We start from the raw sequence: 25,945 nt of genomic DNA on the forward strand, positions 1-25,945 counted from the left end.
GTTGCAAACGCCCAGATAGAGTGTGAACCTGTGGGGAAACAAACCAACATTCATTAGAAGAGTTGCTGAAATATATTTTAACAGTTAAACTATATATAATAAATTCAAAAGACGAATTTGATTTAACTTCAACCTTCAGACATGCCTAGCCAAACCTAGTTAGCGAAGAAAATGGCTAGCCGCTAGCAGACACCAATCGACATATGAGACCCATGTCTCTTCATCTTCTGGATGTCAGGTGATCCTGCTCCATACTACTGGCTGCAGCGAGGGGAAGTTGGGGGAGGGAAGCAATGTCCCGGGGAAAGCGAGATGGGAATAAAGCCTATTTGAGGGTGCTTTCACACCAGGATCGTTTGGTCCAGACTTATTTGATGCCAGGGAAATTACGATTCCCCCATGCTGAAGCTATCTTTTCTGTAACATGTGTAATAGCTTATTAGACAATGCAAATGAAAATTTCTGGTCTCTGAAGTAAAGTAGATTCCATTTGAGGAGAAATTTGACTTGTTAACTTGCATTTTAACTTTGAGTAATATTCCATGCGAAATGTCCTCTAACAGCAATTGATGTCATTCAACTATACTACACACACAGCATTACAATAATCATTTTTATTACTTCTTATTCCTTGCTTGTATTGTAGGCGAATTTTAAGGCAGGTGACGAAAAACGTGGCATCAACTGGCTGACTGGGGCAAAAGTACCAAGGTAAGTACAGAGTTTGTGAGTAGATTTAATGGTATATTTATTTTTGTGCAAGGAGTGTGCGTACTCAAGTGCTAAATTGGTATTAGTAATTTGATGACTGCTGCTATGTTGTTCTGTTAAGATTTGGGAATACCTATTTAGTTCAGTGGTCCTCAAATTTGGCCCTGGTGGACCCAATGCGCATGCTGGCTTTTGTTACAACCACAATTGCAATCCCAGAATTTTAATGAGTTGATAATTTTTCTTAATTACACTATTGATATTTAGAGGGATTATTTACCCTTTTAAGCCACATTATGTCAGAAAAAGCTATGCATGTCATGAAGAACTAGAAATACTGCCTCACAGTTGTATGCCTCCGTCAACCAGTAGCCAGTTCGGATATAAAATGGCATCACTTCATCAAGGCTTCATGCACGTTATAATTCACTCCTTCCCTGGTTCCTTTCCTTGCTAGATCAATGACTCTTCACATATTATAATTTCTAGTCACCCAGGGTTGCTTTCAAATGGCTCTCGGCACCTAAGTATCAGGGGAGAGCTTGCATTTGAAAGGGCACAGCTTAAGTACAATCTCTAAACAATGAGGTCTAGCCAGGAGGAAAGGCTTCATGCATGTGATAATTCACTCCTTCCCTGGTTCCTTTTCCTGGCTAGATTGACCATTTCGATATAAAAAGTCATTACTTGATCATTGGATCCTATTAGACATTTGTGTCTAACTTTGTCATAATTAGTGTATGAATTCTTGGCCAAAAACATGCTTTGTGAGGTCACAGTGACCTTGACCTTTGACTACCAAAATCTAATCAGTTCATCCTTGGGTCAAAGTGGACGTTTGTGCCAAATTTGAAGAAATTCCCTCAAGGCGTTCCAGAGATACAGCGTTCACAAGAGAATGGGACAGACGTGAGGTCACAGTGACCTTGACCTTTGACCACGAAAATCTGATCAGTTCATCCTTGAGTCTTGTGTTTTGAGTGTGTTTTGTATTCCCTCAAGGCAAAAACGTGTTTTGTGAGGTCACGGTGACCTTAACCTTTGACCACCTTTGACGGACGGACAACCCGAAAACATAATGCCTACAGCCACGGCTGTGCCGTCGAGGAGGCATAAAAGAAGTCAAACATTCACATTGCGCTATATTGCAAACGACTGCATAAAAGGATTATTGTAGGTTGGTGTATGTTTTATAGCAACACTGCCCCAGGCATAGCGGGGGTCAATTCCAGAACAGTGGAACGTACTTTTGAACCTTGAAAAATAGCTAGATTGTGCGAACAGATGTCTCACTCTAATCCACTTCCAAAAGGCACTCAGGTGCGAGCGCGTATTGGTGTGGGCAGACAATGTGGCAACAGTGTTATATACAGTGGGCTCCAGAATTATTGGCACCCTTGATAAATATGCACAAAAAATGCTTTAGACTAAAAAAATAATACAGTTATTGACATATGTGTTATTTTCCAACATGTGTAAACTAGTGTTTTATTAATGATCAATTGGAATCAACCATAGGTTGGATCCATTGTTCCAACCATCCCGCGTAGAACAACGCAAAGGAAAAGTGAGTTTTAAAACAAACAATAGACAAATTTACTTTCATTCATTCAACAATGAGTTTCTATGTGAATGTACAACATCCTTCACTCTTTCCGTATAATAGTAGGCTATGTATCAAATGCACTTTGTACTCTTGGCAGTAGCCTGCTATGGTTATTAAAGTCGGCAAAGACATATAGGGCATTAAAGCATATAATTAGCTGTACTTTGTACTGATAAGACAAGTGGCTCACAATCAAATTGAATTGTGTTCTGAATAAAATTATTGAATAAAAGAAAGCAAATACATGGTGTAGATTCTGACACTTTAACGTTTAAACTTTAACATTTGTATTGCAGATAACATTTTTGGGGATATTCAGAGGAATTGCCACAAAAAACAGGACACTTTTGAAGCCACCGTCAACTGCATTGGCGAAGCAAATAGACAGGAGAGGGGCAAACGGAAAACAAGCATTCTCGTAACTCACATTAAAGGGCATTGTTTTTGCTAAGTTTTTTATGAATTAAAAAAACCACATATCTTAAACAGTAAATCGATTAACGACCTCTGGCTAACCAAAACCTATAGGCTACATCAGAAGTTTGGAGTCTCGTTTACTATAGACAACAGAACCCTCGTCACAGCTCTTTGCCGAAGTATAGGCTTAATACGCCTTTTGTACGTCACGAATCTTAAGTTCACGGATCGGTTTGATTTTACAGTAGAAAAAATTACGTTGCTAAGTATTAAGTTTTTTGTATAGGCTACATAAGACATTCACATGAAAACGAGTAACGTAGGCCAATTACAAATTCGCTAAGCCAATCCGTTGCTCTCAGCTGGAATGCTTGTTTACCCGCACAAACATCCACCGCTGTCTAGTGGGTGGTTTGCTTTCAGCCAAGCTGGTGATTTATTCAAATCATAAATCAATGGCTATAGGCTAAATATGTTACCTGTGTTGACAACAGTTACTGTCGCCTGTAAAAGAAAAAGAAGTGCAGTTATTCGTTCCATAACTTCTTAAAAACCCAACACTCCAAACTTCCCGGCTGCGTTCGGATCCGAGTTAAATACTTCCTCAGGACGTTTCATGGCCGAATGACAGCCACACCTTTAAGAGCTTCTCTCTCCCACCTAATTTCCTCCACCACCCACAAACAGTTCGTCGCTGCGGTCACGCCAACTGCACCTGCATGCTGGGACCAGCTATCCGCATTTAAAATTTTGTGCGCGGTCTACATTACTGTAAATCACTTTACAGTAAATTTAAAGTTACTACTTGCTATCCGCACTTAAAAATTGTGCGCGCAGTCTACAATACTCTTTTACAGTAAATCTCTTTGTGGCGCGAATCTACCGCAGATAAAATTACGACTTGCGCTTTCAATAAGCCAATAAATAAATACTCCAGAATGCAGTATTAAACGCTCTACAATGGAGTATCTCCAAAATGGCAATTAAATATTAAAATTAAAATTCCATAAAATAATCTAATCAAAAAGTTAAACTCAACTAGATATCTGAAGTCCCAGGTAGTCATGAAAAAAGTGTTTTCACAGTAGGAATCGGGATTCATGGGATGGTAAAATCCTCCAAATGTTCAATTTCATACATACCACTTTTTAAAATTCAATAAAATTATGAAATCAAACTATTTTCTGCAAAGTCCAAAATATTCTTGAAGACCTTCCCAGGTATTCATGTACTGGATTTTGGGCATTTTCACTGTAGCAACTTGGAATTATGGGATGGCACAAGATCACAAGAAAACTTTCCTTACGTCGAGATCACCAGATAACTAAGGCCTCCGTAAATTTAAAATTTAGAGAGAGGTGGCGCAGTGTGGAAGGGAAGAAAAGCGAAAAAAATATAGCATAATTAATTCATAATTCAGATTCATAATTAACACAAATTAAAATAGAAAATGAATTGGAACTGACATACTATCAAAGTTGTTTCACGCAAATAAATCAAGCAAAAAAAAAAAAAACTCTTTAACTCTTTAACATTTATTAGTTGTACAATTATGAAAAATAATAATTAAAAAAGACTGGAAGCCCGAGATTATTTACAGTCTGTTTCTGTGTGCCTGTATTGAGGTCCGTCTGAGTTAGATCTCTCAGTCCGATCCCGCTCACCTTTCACCCCCAAGACAGGTCAGGGATGGGTACCATTGATATGTGAAGCTTTTCAAACACTGTCGGCTCTCTTGTTCCGACAAACGTGGCCAAAGAAAAAAAATGAAACATTACTTACATACATCCATACACATATATATATTTATAAAAGCAGAATCATTCAAGTATCAAAATACAGATCGCTAGGGATTACTTTACAATCCAATACCATTTATCTCATTATAGTCATTATCAATATTACAGATTAGTCCCAATGTACTACCCATCACAATTAGCAAATGTGCAAACGCCAGAACTGAGCCAGGCCAATGAACCTCCAGGTGACTGCTGTCTATACGCTCAACCCACAGCACCATGAAGTACCTCTGAATAACTGAGCAACTGAGCACCCATCCTAATAATCAAATGCTTAATTTCACAGTCGAATGCCAATTCAATGAACAAAGCTTCGAAGTTGTGATTTTTCTTAGTATTATGGTGGAGATCTCTAAGCTTATTTGTAGTTTAGTAGAGATGGGATGCAGTGCTGATCCGTCTTCTCCTCTGTAGCACTAGTTCAGTTCATGGGTGGTGAATCGTCCACTGGCTCGGCCAAAGTTATTTTCTTCTCTATCAGAATCAAGCACAGAAAAAACCAACCGGAGAATTCAAACAAAACAACACAAAAAGGAATCCGCAGCATGCAAAAGCAGATGATTAACCAATGATAAACTTAGTTGTGTTCTTGTAAATCTTTTAACAGAACTGAAAGTTAATAGTTTAAACTAGTTCTCTCCGTGTAGCTAGTGCTGTGTCTCTTGAGCCGCTTTTCCACCGCATGGTACCGGCTCAACTCGACTCTACTCAACAGTTTTGGTTTGCCATCGGGCAAAAGTTGTGGATAGTACCTGGCACCTGGTACTCTTTTTGGTATCACCTCCATCAAGGTTCCAAGCGAGCTGAGGCGATACCAAAAGATGACGTGAAAACACCCCAGACCACTGAATGGTCAGAGAGAATCGCTTTCATGCGGCGTCGCTATGACTACCAGCTACATTGACGGGGGTACTATCTGCAGTGGAAAACAAAATACCTGGTACCAAAAGCGAGTAGAGTAGAGTCAAGTCGAGTTGAGCCGGTACCATGCGGTGGAAAAGCTGCTTTGCCGTGACTTCTGTTGTTCTGTTCAAGTAAGTCTGACCCCAGTACTTTTCCATAATGCGCCACTACTGCCCTCTGCTGGGGGAAACACAGCTACTACGAAACAGATAATTACCCTTTATTGGCAATGTTCATATTGAGTGGGTTGCAGTAGCAGCAAGTGTCTTGAATAATGCAAGTTATGTGTTGAAAGCATATGATGAAAACCTAAAGGCTTGATGGCAAATGCATTTCATTTAACTTGCAATGCTTCCATCATGACACTTGAGTGACCAGATAATCACAAAGGCAAAATAGCTTAATTTCATTGCACTTCATTTTCTCAGTAACTGCATTCACAATAGATCTGGTCCATCTTTCAAGTAAGGTAGGTAAAGGCTAAAGAACATGCTGCCCTGATCAGTGAAATTGTGAAGTTGGTGTTCTACACAAAATTCAAAAGTACGTCTAAGCAGATATACCATTGGAGGAAGACGCATTGCGCAGCTGAAAGTGAGAGCGAATGACCAACCAGCAGGGGTTGCTGGTGCACAATGAGGCAGTCATCCTGGATGATTCTAGCATGGCCCAGACAATACCACACAATGGGGCCTATCCATGCATTGGAGCAGTACCTTAACATGACGAGCTACCAGGGGCCCAAGGGCCTTAAAGTTAAAGTTAAAGTGCTCTACAGATGTGCAAAGTTCAGTGAGTTTTGCTATGCATGAACTTAAGTTGCATTGGCAGGAAAAGTCATCAAATAAAACTAAAACTAAAACAAGAGTGGCTCCAGCACCTGTGGCGCTTGCCCCTATAATAATGAAAACAATATATTAATAAGATAATAGGCATATGGGATGTTGAAAGTGTCGTGGCAATTTCAGATGGCGGTCTGCATGTCCACTTAAGTGCACTTGATTCAATATACCACTTTACAGCAAACACACGCACCAATAAATGTAAGGCACTTGACTATTTTATAGCAAGAACCATAATTACCAGAGTCTGCAATTCCATTGAATACTAAAAAGAAAATTACTCATCCTGACCAGGTACAACAAAGGATTTCTAAATGATAGAGGAGTGTGAAGCTGGGCCTTCAGACTCTAAAACTGAGAGCACAAACCATCAGTGATACATCTTCAGAAGGGACAGAACAGTATACTCTTCTGTAAACATTAATATTTAGACACTTACCTTTAGCAAGCAAGTATCCAAAGGAGGTCTAGATGCCTGTAAAAAGAGAAATTTATTAGGAAAACAATATTACACTCTTTCCCCATTCCACACATACCCATAAATACCGGTTATGCCCCCACCTCTGCGTCTCTTCTTATAGACGATAAACGCAGGGATGGCAAAGATCAGAACCAGAACCAGCACTACAACCACAGAACTGATGACTGCAACATCAGCACCTTCCCCTGGTTCTGTAAAACAGTGTAATACATTGACAAAATCAGTAAGTAAATTGGTTAATGTTTATGGAAAGTAGCAGACGTTACAAATATGCACTTGCACAAAACGCAATGATCTTCCACCCTGTCCCAGACTCCACAATAATACAATAATGTGCTGCAGAACATGTACAGTATTTACGTGCATTACCCCAGTTGATGTCCAGCTTGTTGTCCAGAGCAAGGTGTGTGACAGAGCAGGTGTAACGGTGTTTCTCTCTTGCTTTCTCTGAACTGATACTAAGGGTTCTCCTCGTCTGGTAAGTCCCGTCTCCGTTGGGTAACACCTCCCCGAAAATGAGCTCCTCATCCGGAATGGGATGGTCGTCTCTCAGCATGGTCAGGTTGATGTGCCGGGGGTAGAAGCCAGTGGCCAGACAGCTCACCTTCACCACTCCAGTCTCCCTGCATGTCTTCTGGATTAGTCTGACTCTGGGCCGCTCTGAGGGGGGAAACAACAGTGCATCAGCCAGAGAAGTAGCTGTTATACAGGGACGCAGGGAAGCTGAGATTCCTCACATGGGATGGAAATATACAAAAGTTAGTGAGAAAAATGACAGGTTATTGCTGTGATGGGGGCTTGACCTTATATAGCCGAATGCGGCGCTATCGAGTAAATATACCTTTCCTCACATCCACAGCACTGCAACATACAAAGACACTGAAGCCCAGAAAAGGTAGTTGCAATTTAGCCAGAAAATCATTTACATATGAAACATAACAAAAAATAAGAGAAAACAGCCTGGTCATACAAATCATTAAAATTATAAAGGGCAGGTCTGGGCCCTCCAGCAATAGGTCAGACCAAAGATCCTACCTACCAAACCAATCAGAACTGCAACATATACTAAGGTAGCAAAATAAGGTAAAATATATAGTAAAATGCAAACCTATTGGGACACAATTTTTCTTGGCCACAGGAAATGTAACAGTACAGTAATTCCACACTGTACAGTATATCAGGGTGTAATGAACATGCGTTTTAGTCAGGTGTATGTTATAGGTTATAATCCTTACCTTTTCTAAGCACAATGTTCTTTTCTTTCTCCAGATAGTACTTCAATGTTTGGATACAAATAGGCTGATAAATACTTAGAAAATCCATTAGAACAATCTCTGCTGCCTTTGTGGTCCACATAAGCTGTGGCCATAAAGGGCTGACTGTGCGATTATGCATGTCAAAATATACCACTTCTGTTCCATCATAAGCATCCCACATCATGACCGGACTGGACTTGTCATTGTCCAGCACACATCCAGCCAGCTTCTGATGAACATGAACTCCTTCAAAACAAAGAAAAAATAAGAAGGCAAATAAGCCAGAAGTTTCAAGCATCAATCCACAGTATGTTCTAGACACACTTTGGTATAAAATAATAAGAATACATTTACTCTAGTCTACTCACAAAACCAAAACTTTGAATATTGATTCACAGAAACAGTCTTAATGCCCTCTTACTGCTGGCTGTGTTAGTAATTGATTCTGTGAATGTACCGTTACCCTACATTTAGGATATTTTTTTTTACTGCAGATGATGTAACTGGCTCAATTTGCAAACTTGCATATGGGCTTCATCAACTATATTTGAGCTGTAGCTTTTGTCAAACAACCTTATCACAGATTCTTATTTTCTCCGAAAATTCACTTAGATCATAGGGTCATCCCATCTCTGAACAATCCTCTGAGTCAGCAAACAGGAAACTTACCAGTATGGCAAGCTGGCACGCTACGGACAAACCATGGCCCTTTTGTATAATAGTGTAATGAAATTTAATGTAGTGTGGTCTTCTGAATGTTGACGGGGCCTGAACTGAACACCTGCCCGCACTCAGCTCACCTCCAGTGTGATTGGCGAAGAGACTTGCATGATGTGATGGACGTTTCATGTAATTGTAAATGTCTTCTATCACACTGTTTGCACCTAGAAGCATAATATCTTCAACTCCCTTTGTGGAGTTTGGTTGGCTTCGAGAGATAATTTTCTTGATGTTGCTGTCATAGTACAGCACCTGAAGATCATTCACAAATACCAAAATACTGAATTCTGGGAATTGGGTCTTCCCGTGTATAAATGTTGCAAACGCCCAGATTGAGTGTGAACCTGTGGGGAAACATACCAACATTCATTAGAAGAGTTGCTGAAATATATTTTAACAGTTAAACTATATATAATAAATTCAAAAGACAAATTTGATTTAACTTCAACCTTCAGACATGCCTAGCCAAACCTAGTTAGCGAAGAAAATGGCTAGCCGCTAGCAGACACCAATCGACATATGAGACCCATGTCTCTTCATCTTCTGGATGTCAGGTGATCCTGCTCCATACTACTGGCTGCAGCGAGGGGAAGTTGGGGGAGGGGAAGCAATGTCCCGGGGAAAGCGAGATGGGAATAAAGCCTATTTGAGGGTTCACACCAGGATCGTTTGGTCCGGACTTATTTGATGCCAGGGAAATTACGATTCCCCCATGCTGAAGCTATCTTTTCTGTAACATGTGTAATAGCTTATTAGACAATGCAAATGCAAATTTCTAGTCTCTGAAGTAAAGTAGATTCCATTTGAGGTGAAATTTGACTGTTAACTTGCATTTTAACTTTGAGTAATATTCCATGCAAAATGTCCTCTAACAGCAATTGATGTCATTCAACTATACTACACACACAGCATTACAATAATCATTTTTATTACTTCTTATTCCTTGCTTGTATTGTAGGCAAATTTTAAGGCAGGTGACGAAAAACATGGCATCAACTGGCTGACTGAGGCAAAAGTACCAAGGTAAGTAGAGTTTGTGAGTAGATTTAATGGTATATTTTTTTTTGTGCAAGGAGTGTGTGTACTCAAGTGCTAAATTGGTATTAATAATTTGGTGACTGCTGCTATGTTGTTCTGTTTAGATTTGGGATTATCTATTAGTTCAGTGGTCCTCAAATTCAGCCCTGGGGGACCAATGCGCATGCTGGCTTTTGTTCAAACCACAATTGCAATACTAGAATTTTAATGAGTTGATAATTTTTCTTAATTACACTATTCATATTTTGAGGGATATTTACCCTTTTAAGCCACAGTATGTCAGAAATAGCTATGCATGGCATGAAGAACTAGAAATACCGCCTCGCGGTTGTATGCCTCCGCCAACCAGTAGCCAGTTTGGATATAAAATGTCATCACTTCATCAAGGCTTCATGCATGTGATAATTCACTCCTTCCCTGGTTCCTTTTCCTGGCGTGGCGCCAGGGCAAAATCCTTGCCGCCACACCATAATAATAAAAAAAGATTTTAAAAATTAAAAAATTAAAAAAAAAATATATATATATATACTGTATATACTGTATATAGCCTATATATTAAATTCATAAATTAAATTAAATTAAAAATGTTAAACTTTCTAAATATTTCTGACTAAATGCGCTTTCAAATCCATACTGCCGCGTCCACATATTTATTTTCAAAAAGAGCCTAGGCCGCGCGCGCTCCGTGCTTGCTCCTTTCTGAGGTGGTCGGAAGACTTGCAGCGCGCGAATGTCGCACGGTCTGTCAAAGCGTCACTTTTTTTTCTTCAGCCACCGAAAGACAAGGAAAAGGTAGGTAGCGGCGCTTCAAATATTAGCCTACAAAATACCATAGTGTTAACCAGTGTTTTAATTGGACCAAAGTAAGTGCCGGTACCTACTCCTCTAAATACATACTGTTTAAAATAAATTAATGTTGGTAATCAAAAGAAGAGTCGGTACTCATATATACAGCTCCTGCCCATCTGACGCACTGGCGTTAACTATCATTCGGTGATGACAACTGGCGGATCCTAACTCTGTTCGGGCAAGTGGAATGCCTCATGCAGTTGTCTGATCGGACAAGTAAAAAATAAATGTGATAAATATGTAACGTTATCTGAAAATAAACAGTGTTTGTTTGAGCGAAGCGGAACCTGTTCCAGCTGAGCTACGTAGGCAACGTGCCTACCATTTTTTAAAAATCTAGAGCTAGCCTACTGTTATAATGGTAGGCTACAATACATCTGATTAAAATGGTGACCTGGAGAAGCCCGTCGGATGTCGCGGGCGCAAATTGTTGGCAAATCGCCAAAACAGCGCGAAAAATAATAATAATAATAATAATTTAGGGCATTTAAAATGTTTGAGTGATTCAACTAGCCTACTTCAATTTCCATACTACAACATGGTGATTTTTTCCCATGAACACGAAAGGGAAAGTGTTTATTTTTAAGGTTTTGTGAATGTATAGAGCTAGCAAAACTGAGAGTTAGGCTAAGAGGGCTGCATTCTAGTGACGATTATGATTGTAACGAGAGGAGCAGTCTCACAAGCTGCTGCAGTCTCCAGAAATTAATACAGATAAAACTAGCTAATAAAAAATACATTAATCAAGCATCTAAGTTAGTTATGAAATTTTTGTATCATGCTTCTCAGTAGAATTAGAATGTAACAGAACAGAATCTTTAAAGCCATTTTTCTCACTTTTTCCTTTTTTTGCATGGACAATGCATGTAAACTGTCATTGAGTGTGAGAGAGACAGAGAGAGAGAGGGCTTTGGATGTGGACCCAGCTCAAATTATATTGTTAAATAAAAAGATAAAACATTCTAACTAAGTACTATTTTGTCATGGTAACAGTTAATTTAGCAGAAGTGTCCCTTTTAAAGTGCAATATATAACCAAAATTGATACTCAAGAAAAGTTACATAGTGCACTTTAAAAGGGACACTCTTCTGCTAAATTAACAATTAAAAGAGCACACTGTCCATCTAAAAGTTCTATCTTCAAGATGGACAGTGTGCTCTTTTAATTGTTCTCACCCCACCATAACTCAAAATACAGGCCTATTTTGCTTCAATATTTACAAACAATACAAGGGTTAACAAACCTTTTATGGTTTTAAAGTACATCTAAAACTACTTTTTAGCTCTTGCAAACTGCTATTCCTTGTATCAAGAGCTTGTCAGAGCTATAAGATAGATTTAGATATTAAAAAATAAACCTTTAAGAAGTCTCAAGAGGTTATGTTTTCATAGTTTTAAACTTTTTTGCCTTTGCTACACCCCAATATCAAGAATTGTATTTTAACTAGTTAAAATTGGACAGTCTAATTACACCTAGTTAAAATTCTATTATTGATATCAAAAATTCCAATTTGAACTAGTTTAAATTGAATTCATGATATCAGAAATAGGAATTTTAACTAGTTTAAATTGAATTCATGATATCAGAAATAGGTATTTTAACTCATTGAAATGATATTGTTGATATCAGTAATTGATCTTCTGATATCAGAAATTGGCATTTTAACTAGTTAAAACCGAATTTCTGATATCAGAAATACACATAACTAGCTACAATTGAATTTCTGATATCAACAATTTGCATTCTATCTAGTTAGAATTTGAATTTGCGATATCCTCTAGAAATGAATTAAAGCTAAAACGGCTTGCCATACAACCCCTACAACAGAGGCTAGTAGCCTACTGGCTACGAGCCGATACTTATTCACAGAAGCTGTATTTAAAATGCAGTTATTTTAACACCCATTTTTCGCCTCATTTTCGTTTGTGGAAGATTTTAGTCACATTTATTCGTGAAATAAAAACTAAAAAAGTTTAATTCGGCTCGGCTAACACGTAATAGGCTACTATCCTCTGGCTATGAGTTGGTCTCAGTCTAAGGTAACAGATTAAACTGAATTTGAGCCAAATGAAATGTTTTTAGTTGTTGCAGTGTTTCCTGTGGAATTGATCTCTTGGTGTGGTGGTGGGTGTCCGAAAGGGGGGCGGGCGGGGGGGTGTAGCAAAGGCAAAAAAGTTTAATTCATTATGTTTTTATGCAAACATTCGCTTTCATGTCTTGACATCCGAAGCGACAGAATGCATTCACATTTCCAATATAACTGGCAACAACAGCAGAAAACATGCACACGTTGTAAACAATTTGCTGTTTGATTACTTTCTCATCGTCAATTCCATATAGGCTAATCGCAAAATGACAAGAATAGAACGAAAACTCGGACTTGCCTGAAAATTTAAATTAGCAGTGGTACAGCCACCGTTTGCTTTCCTTTGAAGTTACTGCTAGCCGAGCAGCGAAGTGTGCCCTCCAGATGCGAACCATGCACCATAAATTAGTCCATAGTCTTCCTGGTCTTTTTGTGGAATTGAAGAATGGCAGAGTAAAATTACGGCAATCTGAAAAAGCTAAAGGGACGATTACTAGAATTAACCTGTTATTTTACCCTGACAAAAAGTGCGGAAGGTGATTTCCAGTTTGCTTTTACTGTATCACCAATGTGAATTACGCAGAACTACCGCATACCTCACATAACTGTATCAAATGTTTTGAGTCAATTACAACGGGCTAACAAAGAAAATCCGGAAGAAAATATTCAGCAACCGAATTAATCCGTTTGAATGTTTTGGTACGTAATATGCTGTCCCAGCAAGAATGCTTAGCATTTTATAAAACGAATACTAAAGCAAGAAAAGAACAGAAGAGCACACGTTATAATTCCAAGACGTTGGCAGGCTATAACCAAAACTAGGCTATTGCGCCGCATAACATACAAGTTTGATTTGAAGTTATTATGAAAATAAATTGGTTTGCGGCTGCATATTTTTATACATGGTGGTTGAAAATAAATACAAAAAAATGCTGCGAGTACTCGACCAATCAGAAATGTTCAGCGCTGCAAGCTCCACCCAAAAGGTTCCTGTACTTTCGGAAAGTACTACCCCCCGAGCTGGAACTTTTTGGGGGGTAAAATAAAGCCCCCGGAACTACATTTAGACCCTAGTTCCTGCGGTGGAAACGCACTGAGTTCCTCAAAAGGTTCCTAGTTCCGGGGTAAAGTTCCTGCGGTGGAAACGCGGCTTAAGACGAAAACATAACCTCTTGAGGCTTCTTAAAGGTTTTTTTTTAAATATCTAAATCTATCTTTTAGCTCTGACGAATTCTTGATACAAGGAATAACAGTTTGCAAGGGCTAAAAAGTAGTTTTAGATGTAGCCTACAAAACCTTAAAAATAAACACTTTCCCTTTCGTTTTTATGGGAAAAAAACACCATGTTGTAGTATGGAAATGGAAGTAGCTGAATCACTCAAACATTTTAAATGCCCTAAAATATTTATATATATTTTTAATTCTGTTTATTTTCATTATAACGTTACATATTTATCACATTTATTTTTTACTTGTCCGATCAGACAACTGCATGAAGCATTCCACTTGCCCGAACAGAGTTAGGATCCGCCACGCCCCGGCAAAACCTTACCAGCGGAAACGTTGTGTTGTATGGTTAAAATGAGCTGAAATTCAGTATATTTCAGTATAACGGGAGCCGCTATGATTTCGCTGACGTAGGCCTATAGGCTACATCAGAAGTTTGCCGAAGTAGCCTATAAATTAGGCTTAACACGCCTTTTATAGCCTACGTTAGCCTACGAATCTTAAATTCACGAATCGGTTTGATTTGACAGTAGAAAAAACTACGTTGCTAAGTATAAAGATTTTTTATACATAAGACATTCACATGAAAACAAGTAACGTAGGCTAATTACAAATTCGCTAAATCAATCCGTTTCTACCAACTGGAGGGCTTTTTTACCCGCACAAACATCCACCGCTGTCAAGTGGGTGGTTTGCTTTCAACCAAGCTGGTGATTTATTCAAACGATCATAAATCAATAGCTATAGGCTAAGTTAAAATTAACATCACGTAGGCTACATGAATACATAAATATTTTACCTGTGTTGACAACAGTTACTGTCGCCTGTAAAAGAAAAAGAAGCGCAGTTATTCGTTCCATAATGTCTTCCGACGTATCCCTTGCTTCACGTGTGAACTCTAGTGTTGTGTTGTTCGCGAACGATTCGTTCAAAAGAATGAATCTTTTGGGTGAACGAAGTGTACTGAATCACTTCGTGAAACGATTCGTTCGCGAACGTGAACTGGTAGTTCACTGACTGACTATCGTTCGCAGTTCAGTGATTCGTTCACTGAACTGCGGTATGGAAATATGGATAATAAATGGATAATAATCGAACATCACTGTCAAGTGTGCTGTTTATTTTCAATGAAATAACAAGTTAAAAAAAAAAAAACATGTCTCAAAGTAGCCAAGGCATGCCTTAAGAGCATGCCTTAAGAACATGGGGGGCTGGACGTTGGTGACCAGGGGGTCGGGGCATTTATAGAATTTCCCTACAGAATATGTAATAGCCAAAGAACCAAACACTTTCTTTCCCTATTTTTCATAAAATGTTTTTGTTTCGATTTTATTTCACACAATTTAGTTTGAAAGAATGTGTTTCATGTGGCCATTTCATTTCAGTACATTTCCCAAAGTGGGTTGTTTTAGATGCGGATTTCTTTACCGTGACTTGTAGTAACGGCTGCATGAAATACAAAGTGCTGATATACGTTGGCTAAGTAGGTCACGTTTTCTCAATATGTCGATAAAATAGTAGCCGTGGCTAGCCTACTTTGAGACATGTTAAAAAAGTATTATTTCATTGAAAATAAACAGCACACTTGAGAGTGATGTTAGATTATTATCTGTTTATTATCCATTATTCCATACCGTACCCACTCCCCTCCCCAGAGACTCCTCGCTCTACAATGGAGTATCAAAAATTCCAAAATGACAATTAAGATAAATGCACGCCGTTCTTAAAAATTACATAAAATAATCAAATCAAATAATTAAACTCAACTAGATATTTAAAGTCCGGCTTCCCAGGTATTCATGAAAATGTGTTTTCACAGTAGGAATCTGGATTCATGGGATGGTAAAATCCTCCAAAATGTTCATTCAATTTTATACATACCACTTTTTAAAATTCAATAAAATTATGAAATCAAACCGTTTTCTGCAAAGTCCAAAATATTCTTGAAGACCTTCCCAGGTGTTCATGTACTGGATTTTGTGCATTTTCACTGTAGCAATTTGGAATTATGGGATGGCACAAGATCACAAGAAAACTTTCGTTATGTCAATATCACCAGATAAATAAGGCCTCCGTAAATTTGAAATTTAGAGAGAGGAGGTGGCGCAGTGTGGAAGGGAAGAAAAGAGAAAAAATGGCGTGAAGACGCTGTAGCAGTGTACTGGTATTCTTGTTGAATGTAAGATAGCTAGCCTTCCAGGGAGAAGCTTAGCTACAGCTAAGCGGTGCAGTGTAAATTGGAGTAACAGCCTATCCGTACCTTTCCCAGGGAATAAACCAGTCAGAGGACAAATCCTTGTGTCAGCTGGTTGTTTCAAGATATCTGCTCACTCTACAGAAACACTGCAAAGACCAAGCGCTTATCCACGGCCTTACAGTTCCACTGAATGATAGGAGTGTAATATTTTCCACATGTGAGAATTAAAATATTGCTCTGTACTCATAATATTTATGTTGTAGGATTCCAGAGTGGGGGGAACTAAGCACCACATCACACACTGAACACATTCTGAGGTGACATTCTCTTTTGATAGTTCACTTACCACAGAACAAAGCCACAACCTACACAGGAATTCAGCAGACTGAAGATCCGACTCTCTTACATAACTCTCAGTGCACCCTCATGCCACACCAGAATAAACAGCCCCAAGCACAGGAAACGACTGGTAGGAACCCCAAGCATGAGGCATAAAGTTTCAGATTGCAATATAGTTCCCTTTACACTCCAAAATAACCCTCCAAGATACACACCACAGATTCATAATTAACACAAATTAAAATAGAAAATGAATTGGAACTGACATTATATTAAAGTTGTTTCACGCAAATAAATCAAGCAAAAAAAAATCTGGTTGCCATTTTTATCATTTATTAGTTGTACAATTATGAAAAATAATAATTAAAAAAGAGGTCCGTCTGAGTTAGATCTCTTAGTTCGATCCCGCTCACCTTTCACCCCCAAGACAGGTCAGGGATGGGCACCATTGATATGTGAAGCTTTTCAAACACTGTCAGCTCTCTTGTTCTGACAAACGTGGCCGAAGAAAAAAAAATGAAACATTACTTACATACATCCATATACATATATATATTTATAAAAGCAGAATCATTCAAGTATCAAAATACAGATCGCTAGGGATTACTTTACAATCCAATACCATTTATCTCATTATAGTCATTATCAATATTACAGATTAGTCCCAATGTACTACCCATCACAATTAGCAAATGTGCAAACGCCAGAACTGAGCCAGGCCAATGAACCTCCAGGTGACTGCTGTCTATACGCTCAACCCACAGCACCATGAAGTACCTCTGAATAACACACAGAATTTCCAAAAGACATTGCAGAAACTCGGCATAGTTCTGAGGATCTGACCCTGTTTTTTTTTGTTGTTGTTTGTTTTATTCAAATCATCTGAATATGCGTTTTGAATATCATTCGCTAACTTTATCGATAGATGGCTGGGGTTATTCAGATCAGCAAACCTCGCGTCAGCCTGAAACAGTTCCAGCATCAGTACAGTTAAAACATAAAATGAAAGAAAACAGCTATTTTAAATTAAATAAAAGCTACACTCCTCTTTCTTTTCTTTTTTTTTAAAGAAATGGAACCAAATCCCTGTTCTTTGTAGTGTCAAACAAGCTCCAGTCCACAGCAGTAAGGAAGCCCACGAGACAAGCGTGTAGTCAGACTTAACAGCACAATCAATGCTATAAACAATCAGGTTACAGTGTTAAAGGGGATTCCTTAAGCTCACAGGCTCAAAAATCTTAAAGGACTGGTGGTTGAGCCTGGTAGTACCATACTTTCTGTTCGTGACTTAACCTCAGGGCTGTGGCTAACAGTACCTTTCGTCTTGGACACAATTGTACCATCACAGATCTGCCCATAGATGCAGCTTCAGCTGAACCTGGATTTTAAATTCATTGCTACATTTAAATGTTGTTCTCTTCCCCCATTTTCTTTGTTGATTAGGTCAGCTACGCATGGAAAAAAGCACATTTCCACACTGGACAAATTATTAGTTGTATGTTTTACATATGGTGCATGCTGATTGTGCACAAATAACTAGGCACGGCCCTGTCAGTGCCCGCAACATCACATCCTGTGCAGGTAGGCTGCATAGCCTATAGATGGCGCTGTTTCCTTCTCATTTCTTCAAATTAATTTGCAATCACTCATCCCGTTAGAGACACAGATGTCACTTTTGTTACTCATGTCAGTGTTGTCCTTGAATTTTCTGAATTGATGTTTAGGACACTTATGGACAGAGTGTTTTATGGGATTCAGTGCTTCATGCATATTTATAAATACAAATGCCCTTGGACACTGTGATCTGTTTCATTGTTCAGTTTGATGTCTCCCTTGGGGAAATTGTGATATTTCAACCGTTTAATTTCAAAAGAACACAGCAAAGAGTGCTCTATCCCACAGCAGCTCACTGAATACACACTGTTATCTAGTCACTGTACGTGAACATTATAGTGAGTAGACAACTGGAGGACCGTGCTTTGTTTTCCGAACTTTGAACCGTTTGCTTCTCCGAATGCAGGCCAGTGCCCGACGGGGTACTACTCCAGTGACGGGTTTAAGCCCTGCCAGCCGTGCCCGCAGGGCTCCTACCAGCCTGACCCGGGCCGAACGCTCTGCTTCCCCTGTGGAGGGGGGCTGAGCACCAAACGTGAAGGGGCCAGCTCCTTCCACGACTGCGAGGCCAAAGGTGAGCGACCCAACACACCAGACTGGATCAACCTCGCTGTGTGGCCTCCCAGTACTGTGGATTATTATCTTGCATATGGACATTTCATTCTGATCTACAGTACAGCCAGTCGGAAGCTGCAGTAGATAATACAAAGTTAGATTGACTGTTGTAACTTGTAAAAACAACAGCAGTCATAAGCCTTTTAGTATTAGCTTGCTAAATTGAAATGTTTCTAATGTATTCAATTTATGTGGTAAACGCAGCACTGATATGTTTGAATATAGTCACACATTGCTATCTATAACAAAGGACATAACTCTGGGCACTGTCTCTTAGCAAGAGAAAAGTTATGCTCTACATTCATCATGTACAGTATTTACATCTCTTGTATAGAGGTGTGAGTTAAAATTATACTGAATCATATTGTGTCCAGTTAACAGGGAACTCTGTCAGTGTTGTGGGGTAATAAGATAATGCACCTGTAATAAATGTATTAAGGAAATGTTTTGAGAATGACATGTGGCTATGGCTATGTGTCTGATGTGCTGGTGTGGTGTTCATGTTTGTGTTGTGTCGTGGTTGTGCTGTGTGTGTGTGTGTGTGTGTGTGTGTGTGCATGTGTGTGTGTGCGTGTGTGTGTGTGTGTTCTGCCTGCAGTCCAGTGCTCTCCTGGGCATTACTACAACACCACAGTTCATCGGTGCATTCGCTGCCCTCTCGGCACATACCAGACTGAGTTCCGGCAGAACTACTGCATCTCCTGCCCTGGCAACACCACTACCGACTTCGATGGAGCCACCTCTGTCTCCCAGTGCAAGAGTGAGTGCCTCACACACATGCTGTCAGACTTCACCACCACACCCCGTTCATTGGCACATATCAAAGCTGTTTAATACACACTTCTATAGCATGTTGCTATATATATATATTTCTGGATGTGGGAATTATATTACTACCCTAGGCCTGCACAGAAGACATGGGTTGCTGTGGTTTATTCCTGTGGTACAATTCAGAGAGTAGTAGAAAATATTTCAACATTACCATACCTTGAGACTCGATAAATACTTGTACAGTAATGTCAAAATGTTGTCTTCTACACATCACGCTTCACCAGTCCATGTTTGAGGGTGCCTGTTTTCTTCCTGTTTTGTTAACTGGTGTCACACCCTCCTGTGTCATATGTGTGTATGTGTGTGTGTGTGTGTGTGTCGCAGATAGGGAGTGTGGGGGAGAGATGGGCGAATTTACTGGCTATATTGAGTCGCCCAACTATCCAGGAAACTACCCCGCCAACGTGGAATGCACCTGGAACATCAACCCCCCGCCAAAACGCAAGATTCTCATCGTAGTGCCCGAGATATTCCTGCCCTCAGAGGATGAGTGTGGAGACGTACTGGTCATGAGGAAGAACTGTGAGTCATCGTCACACCTACGCCCACCCTGAGTGTGACAATGAACACCACACCACATTTACGGTCAGAAGGGATGTGTGTGTGTGTGTTTTTTTTACATGGCTAGTTGGTTATTTGAGGGTTCAGGTCTAGTCTATTTCACATTTCCCTGTGAAGTATCTTTGTGACAGTGCCTGAAACAAGTTATACAAATACAGCTAGACAAATTGAATTGAATTGTAGCCATCCCACGCTTTCTCTCTGTACCCCAGGCTTATTATATTCAGTCCAAAGAGCCTGCTGAATTAACAGGCACTGTGGAAATTCTTCACAGCAGCATAACTCACATCCGAGTAGGAACACGTCTGACCTGATCTGACCCAATATGGCTCTCTCAGACCTGTAGGCATTGCTTTTAATGAAAAGAACCATTCTACTTCTAGTCATTCTACTTCTGTGCCTTTGTTGTCCCAAGGTGCACTCCATTTAAAGTAAATAAAGGATAAATAAGAAAATAAATAATTATGGAGCAAATTTCTTCAGTCCTTTTATGTAAACTAAGGAATTAGCATTTATAAGGACGTGTTGGGGGTTCTGAAGGAAATGTTTAGTTCAGGGATCCAATGTCCCTTGGAGGACTAGTATGTGCACATGTGTTTGGTACAAGCATTTATTCTGGGTTAGTGGCTACACTATTTACAGTACACCAATCCTGGTTCATATACACCCATGGCTACTTTATTTCAGATCTCAGTAAGCATTTTCAGCCGAGATGCATGTGCAGTTTTGCAGCTGTAATTCTTGCCTTAATTAAAATAGTCAAATCAAATAAATGATTGGGGATAATGAAACAATTAGGAGCAGGAGCTGTGCGCGAATCAGCCCTGGCTGTTGTGTTACCGTGATTAGGGTGTAATCTTCGTTAGCGCTGCGCTAGTGGGGATATGCACGTGGGCGTGGCACCCGGGAGACCCGGCGCTGAGCTTGCTCTCTGCCAGACGAGTCCTCGTTCGTACGCGCTCCTTCCCCGACTGACGGCAGGTCCCGCGTCGCCCCCTACAGGGTCGGCCAGCTCCATCACCACGTACGAGACGTGCCAGACGTACGAGCGGCCCATCGCCTTCACCGCCCGCTCCCGCCGCCTCTGGATCAACTTCAAATCCAACGAGGCCAACAGCGCCCGCGGCTTCCAGATCCCATACGTCACCTACGACGGTACGCACTGCTTGGCCACTCCCCCTTTACCCAAATGGAGTGGACTTCAATATATAAAGATGAAATATATGAATTCAAATTATATATTTTTTGTATATTGCAATACTGCACAAAATATATGGGCAAATCTATGTCATTGACACTTTCAGATATTGCTGGGAAATATGATAAATATATTTCACAGCAAAAACTAAAAATATAAATGTTAAATGCACAATATAGAAAATTTTTATCCTGTGAAACTAGTCCAATTTTAAGATTTTGTTTTTATTCATTTCACATGATTCACAAGAAATCAAAATGGCAAAATGCCTAAATGAAAATAAGGTTTTTCAGACCACAAGAATGACAATTCAGCCAATTTTCCAAAGAAAATTAATCTCTGGCAGTCATGAATCTTGCACTGTATCTGGGTTATGTTCATTTTTGTTCTGTCTAACAAAATTAAGCCCCCTTTATTTGAAGTTTGAGGCTTTTGTGGTTTTAATGTAAAACTTTTTGGAAAAATACTTTTCCAGATAAAACCACAATTTCCTTTGCTGTTTCACTGTTGATTGACAGCTCATAACAAACTTAATCCTTGTATTTTAACACAGGAATAGCTGCTGACCAAATATTTATGGAAATTAAGAAAGCAGATAATAGTAGAGCCGTAACAACTTAGAAACCAAATAATATAACAAATAATAATATTATTTTTGCCTGTTTTAGCCTGTTTTATATGTTGCTACCTCTAAAAGTATTTATTCTACTTTGGCAGCCAGCTTGCTTTCCTGTTTCTTGTTTAGATTGCTAATAGGCAACTACAGTACCTCCTGAACTATGCAGCATAAGGACCGTGATTCAGAGGAATTCCCAGATCTACACACACTTTCACACAAAATCTACCAGAGAACAGTCAGCAAGGCCTGATCTGAAGTGATTATACTCACCCAAACATGTACCAGGTTTTAGAAAGAAATCTGCATTTTATATCGGTTTAACAGTGGCTTAGATATATGGCAGTAGAATTTGTCATGTCAGTAGATGTGGTTTGGGAAATGTCAATGCTTTGTTTTGTTTCAGAGGACTATGAACAGCTGGTGGAAAACATTGTGAGGGATGGAAGACTCTACGCCTCTGAAAATCACCAAGAAATCCTCAAGGTGAGAACTCAAGGCAACAAAATGCAAAGGCCAACCATCCAAAACAATACTATCCCACTGTGTTTACACACTTAATATAATCAAAATATAGTATCTACACCTCAACATCATCAAACACTGTATAAATAAACCAAGGCCCTTAAACTCATTAATAATTCCTGTTATAGAGTGACAACAGCATTTTAACATCAACCAAACACTACCTCTCTCAGACATTAAACTATTTGTGAATGGACGTCAAACTAAACATTTTCTCTTCCTGTTACCTGATGTTGTCTTAGTCAGTGCATGTATTGTCTTCCTGGGTCACTCTGTGCAATGTGAAGAAAAACAGCAAAGGAGACCCTCTAACTTTTAAAATGGCCGCGTTGTACTGCACACAGAAAAGTCTGAACGCTGTTCTCAGGTGTTTGCTGGTTCTCCTTTTCTCTGCAGGACAAAAAGTTGATAAAGACCCTGTTCGATGTGCTGGCCCACCCACTCAACTACTTCAAATACACGACCAGGGAGTCCAACGAGATGCTGCCCCGCTCCTTCATACGCCTCATCAGCAGCAAAGTCTCAGAATTCCTGCGGCCATACAAGTAGTCCCCGGGCCCCGCCCTCCCCCAACGCCACCAGGCCCCGCCCCATACCTGCAGGGCTCCTAGCAACAAGACAACACGGAACTTTTACTTTCTCCAGCGGCTTTGAAAACATACTTCACTATGCAGACTTTCATGTTTGGCTTTGTTTTTTGTTTTTTTTCTCCCGCTCCTCCCTCCCTCCAATCTGCCACTCACAGCAGAGCTTTGCCCATCAAAATCACATCACACGTAGACTTGGTTAGACTTTTGCGTCCCGTATGAATATTTGTGTTTATATGTTGTTTGTCTGTTTGTTTTTGTTTTCATTATTTTTCCTTCCTGAGAAGAAACCCCCCCACTGAGCATTTGGCTGCTATTTGCAGATGGATCCACTGTCCCAATAATCTCTTATTACAGTAATAAGGGAATATTAAACATTTCAAAAGAAATGTCTTGCTTAGCCAGGGTGAGGGAGAAGCAAAGTGCTTTTCTTTTCATTGAACATTTAGGAATACTTTGCCAACCAAGCAGTGATGAATTATTATGAATTATGAATATTAAGAGATGAATGTAGTGGCCATTTGGTAAGCCCTATGAATGGGATCTACACCTGGCAAGTGAGAACAGGCCTCCCTAAAAGAGTGGCTTATTATGGATATACAGCCACCAGTTTGGGCCCAGCTCCAGCTCTTACCAAATCCCAGCTCATTTATCCTTTAATAATTTTATAACATTCTATGACCTCTACCATTCTCTCCTGAAGTAGGGTCTTTTTTTCATTTCATAGCATTCAAAGCCAAATGTTACGAGCTCTTAGAGCAATTTTCTTATTAAGATATTGCTGTTAAAACAGTTGATTTTTTGTATCTGTTCGGTTCGTTTGTGTTGTATTATTGTCTGTTGCTTACTTTTAGAACAATTATTTTATATTCCAATTAACTAACTTATCAAAGCGAAAAAATATAGGATTGTTCTTTTTTGTTTGTTTTTTTTCGAACATAAAATGAGAAAATCTTTGGGAAAAGAAAACAGAGCTGTATGTGTGGGAGCAGTGCTGTCATAGCGCTCCACACTGTGAAAGAGGCCGAGAGACGCCTTTGCTGCTCGCTCCGAAAGGTCACTTTAAAACTTCGATCTCGTCTTTTGACCTTGCGTTTTAGCCTCCTTCCCTCAGGAGGACCCCCCCTCCTGTTTCTTCACGAGGAAAAAAGCATCGTTGTTATAAAAGGTTGCATTTAAAGTGGCGATTAAAGGATAGACCGGATTCTGGCACGCGTACGCAGGTCAGTTACCGAGGACGGTCAAGCTACGACCCCAGGACCGTGCTAACGAGTTTATTTTGCGTGCTGAGAAAGGAAACTCTTTCTATGGTAAACCGGTTTCGTTGTTTTCAGTGAATGTTGTAATTGACGAACGGACTTAGACGAGGGTTGTGCCCGAGGGTTGACTTCCCCGGAGCACGACCCTAAACTACGTACTGCCCTCCTTGCCCCCCTCACTCCCTAATTCCAAAGACATAACTTCTCCCCTTCCCTATATCTCAAAAATAGTCTGTCCCGTTAAAGCCAGCTCTTCCAAAGACTGCCCCCCATGGCAGGACAAATGATTATCTTGTGCACTAGATCAAGACTTGTCACCCTACCTTTGTTGTATGTGCAATGAATTTAGTCTCCATATGTCCTTTTCTGTGCATAAAAAAACCAAGAACAATATTTAAAACTGCCAAAACTGTATAATGGAATGTCTTAATTTTATGTTTTGAAAGAATTTATTCTTAGGAGTAATTATAAGATATAGTGACTAGTTTTTGATTTTGCCTTTTAAAAAAGAAAAGAAATCTTGCATCCCTTACACTGAAATTCACAAAAAAGATTGAATAATCAGCAATGTAATGTACATAAATGTATTTCTGAATCGACACCAGTTATATTTTGAGAACGACTCCCTCTGTAATTGTTTTTGAGATGCCCTTTGAACAGAACATTGATTTCTGTACTTGTTCAGTATTTGCTTTCTCACTTTCAGGAGTCAGTTAGTACTTTACACCAGATCGTTGTTTTCATTGTGAATACAGAAGATGTAACTCTGGGTGGTGCACAAGTACAACTACATCACCAGCCAGTGACCCGTGTAAATGATTGGTGGTTCAAAGACAAAAAGAGGCAAGGATGTTGGACTCCTGGACAGACATTTCAGTAGAGGCACAGATGGTTGTCCTTGTCATGCTCACCCATTAGCAGAGAAGCTATAGTAGGAATGCCATTGATGTATTCTTTTGAATGTTCAAAAGGCCAACCTTCAAGTTTTCTTGTTGCTTCCAGTATTTATATCTGCTTTGTTTTTGGTTATTTCTTCCTACATATCACCATTCAACCCACCCCCCTCCCCCCCCCAACCCCGTCTCCTGCCTTGACTCCATCTCCCCACACCTTCTATTCATGCCATTTCCCTGCAAACTCAAAAGATCCCCCTCATCCTTTTCTCTCTGAAACTGAACACATGGATGTTTTTTTTTGGGTTTGTTTTGTTTTTCTTTTGCTTTTTTAAATAAGAGTTTGCTATGATTTATCATAGAGTCGATAATGGTATTTGCACTTGAAAATTGTTATTGCTCATGTAAAAAGTGTCTGGATTTTGTATTTTGTCTTTTTTTAAATGAATGGAATTGGTGTTCTTAACCTCGTGGAAGCTTTCATGTTTTCATTCAATACCCTTTGCATATCAAAACATAATTTCATCAACAGAAATCTGCACAAATCTGCAAATGACTGTTACACATTTAAAGCGTATTTAAATGTACAGTCATTTTAATGTAAAATGTTCATGACACATAGGAGCCAGGAGTAGGTCTTTGCCACTTGGGAGTTGACGCATGAATTTTAATATTGTGCTGTCATTTTGACCGAAAAGGACACGTGTCATCGGTACATTCATTTAACATTGGAAAAAAATAAAACGATTCACAAAATGGACAAATTAGAAGTGAA

At 39.5% G+C, this 25,945-nt stretch overlaps 2 protein-coding genes across 5 annotated transcripts; one reads left to right on the forward strand and one right to left on the reverse strand.

Annotated features, from left to right (window-relative positions):
* Positions 1–4,261: 4,261 nt before the first annotated feature.
* On the reverse strand, positions 4,262–14,965 carry LOC135246392 (class I histocompatibility antigen, F10 alpha chain-like). Of its 4 annotated transcripts, XR_010327654.1 has the most exons (8): positions 14,735–14,965; positions 8,816–9,079; positions 7,995–8,261; positions 7,129–7,419; positions 6,840–6,950; positions 6,718–6,753; positions 5,052–6,632; positions 4,262–5,002 (listed from the first exon to the last, which is right to left on the reverse strand). XR_010327654.1 is itself a non-coding variant. In XM_064319866.1 (7 exons), the coding sequence occupies exons 1-6, from the start codon at positions 14,793–14,795 to the stop codon at positions 6,746–6,748; spliced, it is 1,002 nt and encodes a 333-aa protein (XP_064175936.1). In that variant the 5' UTR covers positions 14,796–14,965; the 3' UTR covers positions 4,262–5,002; positions 6,712–6,745. The 4 variants fall into 4 exon arrangements, 3 of the variants coding, with proteins under 3 accessions (XP_064175936.1, XP_064175935.1, XP_064175937.1); XM_064319866.1 differs by lacking the exon at positions 5,052–6,632 and having other exon boundaries at positions 6,712–6,753; XM_064319865.1 differs by lacking the exon at positions 5,052–6,632 and having other exon boundaries at positions 4,262–5,007; positions 14,735–14,964.
* A 2,475-nt stretch (positions 14,966–17,440) lies between these two features.
* Positions 17,441–25,636, forward strand: LOC135246393 (signal peptide, CUB and EGF-like domain-containing protein 3). Its single transcript, XM_064319868.1, has 7 exons — positions 17,441–18,052; positions 18,492–18,659; positions 19,299–19,460; positions 19,856–20,053; positions 21,095–21,247; positions 22,313–22,392; positions 22,828–25,636. Exons 1-7 carry the CDS (start codon positions 17,980–17,982, stop codon positions 22,978–22,980), a joined length of 987 nt encoding a protein of 328 aa, XP_064175938.1. The 5' UTR covers positions 17,441–17,979; the 3' UTR covers positions 22,981–25,636.
* Positions 25,637–25,945: the final 309 nt, after the last annotated feature.

The sequence above is a fragment of the Anguilla rostrata genome, unplaced genomic scaffold (assembly GCF_018555375.3).
Source record: "Anguilla rostrata isolate EN2019 unplaced genomic scaffold, ASM1855537v3 scaf0251, whole genome shotgun sequence".
NCBI lineage: Eukaryota > Metazoa > Chordata > Actinopteri > Anguilliformes > Anguillidae > Anguilla > Anguilla rostrata.